This window comes from Melitaea cinxia, chromosome 12 (assembly GCF_905220565.1).
Source record: "Melitaea cinxia chromosome 12, ilMelCinx1.1, whole genome shotgun sequence".
NCBI lineage: Eukaryota > Metazoa > Arthropoda > Insecta > Lepidoptera > Nymphalidae > Melitaea > Melitaea cinxia.
This window is the reverse complement of record NC_059405.1, coordinates 12,933,923-12,944,173: the sequence shown is the minus strand read 5'-3', so window position 1 is coordinate 12,944,173 and position 10,251 is coordinate 12,933,923. Positions and strand designations below refer to the sequence as shown.

Genomic DNA, 10,251 nt, shown 5'->3' with positions numbered 1-10,251 from the left:
CTCGAAAAGTTATTGTTAGATCTCAAATAAATTTAAATGGGAACAAATGACACACACCACCTTTCGATTAAAAGAAAATTTGTCGAAATCGGTCTACCCGGTCAAAAGTTCTGATGTAACATAATTAAAAAAAAAAAAAAAATACAGTCGAATTGAGAACCTCCTCCTTTTTTGGAAGTCGGTTAAAAAGTCGTTTCATTATAATCAGTTAAATTCGCGTAAACATTGGAAAACAATACGTATAGTTATTTCAATTATCTTTCTTTTAAATTACCTACCTCATTGGTGTTACCTCCTTGAAAATGCTGGTGTAATTATTATTGGTCAGATTATTACTAACATTAACGATTTGTTGGAGAATCGAGAAATAGCGTTTTATATGATAAAACATTTTTAATAAACAAAAAAAAAAATAGTATTTAGTTAGTAGTTTAGTTATAAAAATCAGAAAAAGCTTCCCGTACCGGGAATCGAACCCGAGCCTCCTGGGTGAAAGCCAGGTATCCTAGCCACTAGACCATACGGGATATTGCTTAAGTAGGAGAAATTTTAATAAATATTCTTTAACACAATTTAAATATTATACATTTCCAAAGTAGGAAATGTACAGTGATGAAACAGTGTTTTTTTACATTTTCACACAGCATTTAACATTAACTCATAAAAGGTGATCGCCTATGTAGTTGAACACAAAACACTCATTATTACCCATTTTGCATTCAAAAATATTTAAATGTCATAAAATAACGATTTTATGCCAAATAGTTTATAAGAATTTGCAAAAATAATAAATATTTAATGTGTATACCTATTTAGTTTTAGAAAAATTGTACTTCATATTTTATGAATTTTTAGTTTTTTAAATAGCTTACAACGCCATCTATTAACAATATTTTTCAACAATACTATGTTTACAGACGTGCATAATTATACCGCAAATTTTTACATATTAGTTTACAAATGTACAAATAGGTGGCGCTACACGAAGATGTATAATGAGAAGCTGTAAAATTCAGACAGATGGCGTTACAAAACGAAAAAATAAAAAATCTTTTATCAATGATCCTTTTTAAAAAAATTACATAACATATTTTGAAGTACCTACCTAAAGATATGTTTTTTGTCTAATTTAAGTCAACCTCTTTCTTGATTGGTTTTATTTTTTTGGTTTTTTTGTTGTTTTTTTTGCTTGTCATAATGGAGAGATTTTTTTTCTGTTTCATAGTTTTAATTTCTTGTTTGTGTATAATGCTGTGTGTTCGTATTTATTTCAGCAACTATTAAGCGAAAATTGTTCGAAGGTTACTATCAAAAGTATATAAACGAAATATTTTAAGTACTAAAAATAATTCACATAACAGTTTCCGTTGCTATTCTCGACACTCATTGTAAATACTAGTACGTATACCGATTACAGCTATGGTAGTCAAAATCGATAAAAATTTTTTGGACTGTATACTAAAGCGCGTGGTAAAAAAAAACGAGTGTGCTTTATTTAGAGTACACGACTGAATTATTTTAACCAACTCCAAAAAAAGGACAAGGTTCTAAATTCGAATGTATATTTTATGTGTGTTTTTTGTTTGCCCTCACCTGTTTTACCTCATATGTTTTTACTCTGTGTACAGATGTTTATTTTTTTGTAATCGAAAGCTGGGGCTTGTCGTGTGGCTTGATTTAAATTTGATCGAGATCCGACGGCTAACTTTTGAGTTATCGCTTTTTAATACGTATTTAATTGATAATTTTTTTGACTACCTACGTTCTATTACTTGTCAATGTAAATTGAAGTCGGTTTTTTTCTTGTTTTCGAGCAGTCATAATTGTACTTCAGGGACATGTCGAGGCGATTAGATAGATTCATATTCTGAGTGGCTGAAATGATGAAACTTACTTTATAAAATAAAGAAATGATTTTTATAGTGTAGGTATAAACTATGTAATGTAAATGGCCACTAAGAAAGATTAGAACAAATAATTTTTGAATTCCTTCTCTTATTATACTGCAAGTATTTAACATAATATATTGTCGTTACTGTCTAAGGTAGGTAACTTAAAACAATAGCAATGTACCTTCGATATAGGTTATATTACTAGTGCCAAAATTAACAAATTGTTGCTAAAAAATAAAAGGGTCATGTAATAATAAATAGAATGATCAAAACAAATAAATTTATGTAAATATGTATACCTCTTTATTATTAACAATAATTTCTAGACAGGAAGTACTTACAATAAGACTAGAATTTCTTTCACAAACATTTGTGGAATCTGCTACAACAGTAAGTTTGACTAATATATAAGCTAAAATTACAGAAGGTTTCATATTAGGTTTTACATTAAAAACGATTGAATGTTAAACTTCATACTGAAACAGGCAGTGCATGACTGTCAAAAAACGAAAGTTGCTTTTTAAGCGTTTACGCACACATAGACAAAACCGTTTGCTGAATTGATTGACCTTTAGTTAGTTTGACTATTACGTTAATAATTATCCTGTTACATTTCATGAAAGGCATTTAATTCTATACGTTTGATGGAATCAAACAACCCGGTTTTAGTAACGACTGAGTTGGTGTTACCGAAATGAGATGTAATCATACCGTTGAATTTATTACGAAGAAGACTTATTACTGCATACGGCATATTTTATATTATGTGGCCCTTTAACTTTTATATCTGTCGACGAGAAAATTATTTAGAAAGGCTTGTAAAAAAAAAAGTGTATCGCAATTTCGATACTTAATTTTTATAATTGGTGCCGATTTTGCGAATAACTATTATACTTCTAACTTCATTAGTAGAATATTAATTACAAGAGTCATAAATTTTACAGTAAAATATTCGCCAACATAGTTAATGCAAGCTGTCGAAATTCTAGAGTTATTATTGAAAAACCCTATATAATTATATTATATCATAAAAGCGTGACAACATGGAAATATTTAAGGACATGATTCTTAATACTGAAACAATAGTGTTTTAATGTATACGAAATAAAAACAAAATAATGGAATGTTTCAAAATCAGTTAATCCAATAATATTAGAGATCAAAGTTTAAGCATCCTTGGAGTATCATAAACTACTATGTGGGTATATTGTATGTAACAATACGAGTTTTTTTTTTTTAAATAGAAGATAGGCCGATCCTTTAAGAAATCTCTACACTAATTTGACGGTTAAATTTTAACAATATTAAGCATAGATAGTGAAGCCCAATAAAAAGTTGACGGCGTTTTTGACTAGTTTTTAATATTTTAGGTTTATTCGGAGTTGCGTCGCCTCCTGCCGGGGCCTGAAGCGTAGTTAGCTGCTGAGACGCCCATCAGGTGCTTGGCTTGGAGCGCGCCGGCGTAGCCACGGTTGATGCCCATATCGAAGTCACGCTTTTGGTTGTTTCTAAAATAAAAATAAAAATCAGTATTACAAATACTCAGTACATACTACTGTTAATGATCGCAAAGCTGTCTAAAATACCTATTATATCCACGTTTTTGTAGTCTACAGTTTTACAGTTCACAGTTTGTGGATTGTAAATTGACTACATAGAAATAAACTACGATAAAATTTATTAATATTTTATTGAATGACACTTTTTAATTAATAAATTTTATCGATGCATGATTTTAAACTAATGGACGAAAAATTGAATTTGAGCAGAAGTCATAAATACTGCTTATTAGGTAATGTGCTGGCACTGACACTGTTAGAAGCCACAAATCTAAATGAATGAATATTGTGTAATATATTTACATTATGAAATAGATATGTGTTACAAAATAAAATACAAATCAAAATAAATGATAATTAAATTCGTAAATTTAATTAATTAATATAAAATTTAACACCGAGCACAAATAAATAAAAAGCACAAACTCCGAGCTAAAGCACAAATAATCATTTTTGCATGCAATTTAAAATTTACCAGCTAATAAAATAAAACTACACATGCGTAAATAAAAAAAAAAAAAAAGATTTGATTTTAAAAGGACAATAAAAAGCGCCCATATACATGCTTATCCTATCCATAAACATACCCAATCATTTCATCTTTAATGCTGTAAAAAAATTATGTGTCAATTATAACATATTATATATGAGAATTACAAATAAAAATTATATACAAACTGTACGTATAGATTTTATTTAAATACGTTTTTCAACCTCGGAACTTCTTATTATTATATTTTGTACATTGATCTATTTTTTATGAATCAATGTTTTTTGTATCATACATTTTTACTGCGTAGAGGTATACGTTGTAAAAAATGATATGATATTTTGTCCTCAAAAGTTTCTTTCCAAATTTTTTAACCGACTTCAAAAAAGTACCACTCAACTACTAAGTAGTTACTCAATTATATATATATACGGTTTTTTTTTTTGTAATGTATGTTCAGGGATGACTTCGTCGTTTACCCTCAAAAATCCGTATAACTTTTTATTGGGTGTACCGATTTTGATGATTTTAAATTTAATCGAAAGCCGATGTTTATCATGTGGTCACAATTAAATTTCATCGAGATCTGATTACAAATTTGGGAGTAATCTTTGTCTAAATCTATAATACGTATTTACTTGACTATTTTTTCATCTACCTTCGTTGTATTACATGTAATTGAAGTCGTTTTTTTTGTTTGGCCAGCAAACATAATTACAATGTACTATTTGCGTTTTATTTTCAAAGAATTTTAATATAAGTAGATGTTACTGCGTTAGGTATATTGTATATAATTCTTGACGAATGTTAGATTTATTGCGAACCAATTTTTTGTATCTTTTTTTTAGGATTTCAAACTAATACTTACTTAATTTACTATAATGTAAAAATAATTAAGTTCAATTAACTAGAAAGTACTAACAAATCTTTAAACTCTATATACTAACGTTTCCATTTTGCGTTCCATTTCCATAAGTTCGTTAAGGCGGTTCAACATGTCCATTATTTGTTCTGGCTCATACTGTCCTGGGCGGTTGTAGTTGCCGAGACTGAAAATAAAACCGTATTAAATTACTCATTAATTCATTACGATAAATGTTTTTTTTTTCTGCAATTTCCTGTAGCAGACATCTTATATATAAAATTCTCGTGTCACAATGTTAGTTACCATACTCCTCCGAAAAGGCTGGACCAATTTTTATGAAATATTGTGAGCATAATATCGGGTAGGTCTGAGAATCGGCCAACATATATTTTTACATAACCATAAGTTATAAGGGAGGGGGCTAATAACATATATGGCAAAACAACGTTTGCGGGGTCAGCTAGTTTATATACAAAATATTGTGCACTTAACTTTAAACTTTTATCAAAAACCAGCTGCTCCCGCGATTCCGATGTCTACTCATACCATATTGCTTGAAGTTATAAGATAAAGTATATAAGCCGGCTAAAGATGAGCTCCGCATTCAAAGAATTCATGTTATTTAAGACTAGATTCTGTGATTTCTGTTCTAAAATAACAAGGATCTTGAAATTATTTTTACGTTATATTTTAGAATAGGTACTACTACCTGGGGTAGGCAGCAGTTGGCAACACGAGGACCAGTGCGCCGAGCACACAGCAGATCAACAAGCTTGCTCGTACCATTCTGTAACAAAGATACCAAAGATTACTAATATACCATATTATAATAATTATTAGTATGTTTCTTTTAAACCACCTTATAACCATCTTATTTTATTTACAATTTTATTTTTCCGTATTTATCACTGCTTTTGTATTTGGAATCTTGGCAAACAAACATGAATGGGCGCCTAATAAATACGGTAGGCACTTCGGCAGCTACAAATTAAAAGTGTGTATTAACTGTTATGGCACCCGACGCATTGGCGTAGACGACGCGTTGGCGCAACGGTCACAGCACTGATTTGTGGCTGTTGCGCTGGTGGTGGTAGGTTCGATCCACGTACACAACAAACACTTGTATTCGCTATGCACATGTTTGCCATAGTCTGGGTGTTTCAGCAGTCCTTGTAGGTCTCCCCACCGTGCCTCAGAGACCACGTTAAGCCGTCGGTCCCGGTTGTTATCATGTACATCTGATAGCGATCGTTACTCATAGTAGGGAATATATCCGTCAACCCGAACTGGAGCAGCGTGGTGGATTAAGCTCTGATCCTTCTCCTACATGGGGAAAAAGGCCGAGCAGTGGGATATTACATGCTGAAGCGTTTAACAGTTATGGATGTAATTCAAGAAATTGGTAAAACCTAATAGATATCGTTTTATATATGATTTACTGTTATCATTATTTTTATATAGTCATTAGTAAGTTATACCTACATTACGACATATAAAATTTTTGAAAAGTTGCACTCGTTTTGGTGATTGGAGAAAATAACATTTTTAAGTTTGCATTGTAACGAGGAAGTTTTAAAGTAAAAATAATTTGATGAAAAACTACAAAAATATTAAAAAAAAACACTCGTATTTTTCGTATGTAATAAATCAGTGTTTCGTGTATGAATATTTATTATTTAAACAGCGCTTTCCATTCTCTTTTATAAAGTTTTATGGACAGCTTCTATATCATTAACAAAGACAATGTTTCAATGTTCATTGAGGCTTCAATCACGTGTATGAGGTTAGAAAAACAATACACTGAAAATAGAGAAAAGGTATTTTTCTATTGAAAATCTTTATTTAAAGACAAGGATGGTGGATATAACCTTACATATTTAGCATTGAATTTCTGTTGCAAAATGCAGGATTTTTATCACGCTTTTTCTGTTAATGCAAAATTTAATTGAAAATTCGTATTCCAATATATTTTATTAATGGTTTATAAACCAAATTAATATATAAAATACTTTTGAATTGTTCTTGAATACTTATTTATTTTGTTTTTTTAAAGCAATAACAAGATTTGGAATGTAGATTCTGCTGACAAAATCGGCAAAACAATTAAAAATTGTGATCATCAATGAAATTAATTTTAAACATAAAATAATTAAAAACTACTGAAATTTTCCAGATTTAAAGACAATTTGTAAACGAAAGTATCCATTTTATACTGTGAGTGTAGATTGTTTCAAACAGAATATCTTCGACCTCAAAATTAGCAAGCTCGCGTAGGTATTAGTAGTATCTTAAGTGTGTAGAGTGATTAAATCAGTGTGTGTTCAACAAGTGACTAGCACAATGGCTTAGTCCAATTGACTTGTACTTGAGTACGACGAGAAGGTTATAGTATGTTGAGCTTACTTGAAAGGCCTCAAATTATGTTGAATGCATAATTTCATATTATTTGATATCTGTTATTTTATCTTTAGCTCCAAGTGTTAGATAGTTGGCTAAACTTAAATTGTTACTCATTAGCATACTTCCTGTTCACTTTACAAAGAAAAGCAATATCAAATGCCTACCTTTATTACAATTTATATACGGTAATTTGAAGTTTTAGCCGGTAAATTTTTTAGCAGCTCTTTTTACTTCGTTGGAAATATACTGTAAGATTTGATTTCTTTTTACCCTTTTTTATTATTAATAAAGAGTAAATTTAAGAAAGCTAAAGTAGTAATTAGTTCTGGTGGTTATATTTAACTTGCCTATTTAGAAATGTAAAAGTTGGTTTACCTTTCTTTTTTAATTTACATTTTTAATTTCCCTAATGGATATTTATAAGGTTTGATATAGCCTTCTCCTATACGGAGAAAAAGTCTTATACCAGAAGGATGTTACAGGCTAAATAAATCAATCAAAAATAAAATATTTCGTGTTATTCAAATATAAAATAAATATACGCATTTTACTTATTTACATAAAAGCGAGAGTGATGATGGATAGTTTCTTATTATTTAATCATAAATGTCAAAACGTTTTTGGATACAATTTGTTAGATTCTAATTAGGTATAGCATAAGATGACTTTTATATCGGATAAATGTACGAATGAAGTCGAAGATATCAATTCTATATAATATTTTCTTTAAACGTGTATATATAATTGAAACTTATGTCCTGTAAACACATCTTCGTTGCAGATAGAGTAAGTCCTAATCTGGTCTATATCTAAGTCTATAAGCAATAGTGGATGTAGCTTTGTAGTTGAATAGCTTGACCGATTAAAGCCGAGCCGTCTCTTAAGCTATTAACGGAGTAATATTCATGTATATTGCGAATTGTCTATTAATGTACTTCATACAAGACCACTCGGTTAGACAATCTGTATGAACAAGTCATTTGGAATAACCGATTATATAGACATATAGACTATAGTATATATATACGTACTATAGAAACATAGTAAGTTGGTTTGTTTTTGTGCAGATATAGTTTTTGTTGAGTATATTAATAGGCTGTAATACCTTACGCTCTGAATTATAGGACAGGAGCAATAACAATTAAAAAAGCGTGCGATGCCAGGCAGTCACGGTTGTATTTATATTTATCAAGACAATTAGTAAGGTCAAATCCCTTCTGAAAGATCGGTGACATTATAAATTTAGCTAAAAATTTTGTACTAAATTTCTCATGGGATCGGAATAAGTGGCGTGAAAAAAAGAGGCCATTACGTAAAAGAACACGTTGTTTTACGTTAATTTTATGAGATTTGTAGTAAAATTTAATAAAAGATGAAAAATAAAACATAAATTATCCCTAGTAGTACAATAAAATAAGTTTTACAGTTATTACTTTTCACGACCGCTTAACGAGCAACATTTGTCACAAATTTTAGCATTTGTTTAAACTGAAAAAGTTCACTCGACACAAAACGTGTTTACGTATAACTGTTTAAGCACGAACAATCCCTAATTTATATTAAGTAAACAGAAAATTTCGTAGCTAGTATAAAATCGCTTTAATGTTACGTATTTAAGCTATTGTTTTACAAACAAGACTATAATTATAAAATAGGTTTATACAAATATCTAGTAACTATTATCATTTAACTTTCATTGATGATTTATGTTTGAATTTATTGCTAAGCCTCGGTTTAAAAACAGTAAAGTATAATAAGTTAGCAATATAAATATTTAAGCGTTACATAATTTGCATTATATACATAGATCAAAATGGCAAACTAATGATTTGGAATTACAGTTTTGTCTAAAAATCGAAATTTTATAAATTAATTCAAATATTTTTTGGTAGGTATTTTGATATTTTGAACTCAGGCCATTAATATTAAACTATAATTATTGATTGTGTGATTATTTCACAAAACAACTTAAAGTATTGTACGTAGCGTATAAGTCGGTCTTATTGTTGAAATGTTTTATTTTTAAGTAAGCCTTGGAGCCGATGAAATCATTTTTTACGATGGTGTGGATCTATTATGTATTTTCACATATATATTTACAGTAAATATATTGTACATGTAAATATTAAAACATTGTTAAAGAAATTCCGTAAAATAATATCGAGCGCATTATTGCAAGGATTCTAACGGTCAGTAGATGAGAGAATACTGGTATAATTTTACAAATAATTCTACCTTTGGCTTTATTATTATTCATATATGAATAGTTGATTATGAAACTTAACCCTTATGAAAGTATAAAACCGCTTATCAGGTTCAACCAGCCGTAGTTTTAGCATCCTACTCTTGACATTAATTAATTTGAGGTAAATAGATAACCGATTGAATGAATATTAATAAATTGTTTTATCTTGTGATAGACCAGATTTATTATCGATAGTTTGTGTTGAAACGAAATGTCAGTTAGTTTTAACTATACATTCCGTATTTATAATAGTGATAATCACATAACAATAGTTTTAATCAAAATTATCTTGTAAATAAATTTCATATTTGAAAATTAAAAAATGATTGAACTATTTTGCCTATCATTATCATCATCATTTCATCCTATCGCAGTCCACTGCTGGACATAGGCCTCCACAAGTTCGCGCCAAAAATGCCTGAACTCATGTATGTGTGTTGTCCATAGTCACCACGCTGGGCAGACGGGTTGGTGACCGCAGGGCTGGCTTTGTCGCACCGAAGACGCTGCTGCCCGTCTTCGGCCTGTGTATTTCAAAGCCAGCAGTTGGATGGATATCCCACTATATCGGTCGGCTTTATAAGTTCCAAGGTGGTAGTGGAACTGTGTTATCCCTTTGTCGCCTCTTACGACATCCACTGGAAGAGAGGGGGTGCCTATATTCTTTAATGCCGTAGCCACACAGCACCTTTTGCCTATGCCATCTACATTTGTCCTACAAATATGTAGTTTTATAATGTTGAAAAAAAAATTTACTTACCTAAGGTATGTAGGTAAAAAGTCTAAACACCAATTTTCGG

General features: G+C 30.1%; 1 protein-coding gene and 1 non-coding gene across 2 annotated transcripts in view; both read right to left on the bottom strand.

Annotated features, from left to right (window-relative positions):
* Positions 1-455: 455 nt before the first annotated feature.
* On the bottom strand, positions 456-527 carry Trnae-uuc. Its single transcript has one exon. It is a non-coding gene; the product is annotated as a tRNA-Glu (tRNA).
* A 2,737-nt stretch (positions 528-3,264) lies between these two features.
* Positions 3,265-10,251, bottom strand: part of LOC123658448 (diuretic hormone class 2) — a 56,992-nt gene continuing 50,005 nt past the window's right edge. Inside the window, exons 2-4 of the mRNA XM_045593870.1 lie at positions 5,513-5,593; positions 4,890-4,990; positions 3,265-3,407 (exon numbers count right to left, since the gene is read on the bottom strand). Coding sequence (XP_045449826.1) covers positions 3,265-3,407; positions 4,890-4,990; positions 5,513-5,592 — 324 coding nt within the window. The 5' untranslated portion in view covers position 5,593. The remainder of the gene's footprint in view (positions 3,408-4,889; positions 4,991-5,512; positions 5,594-10,251) is intronic.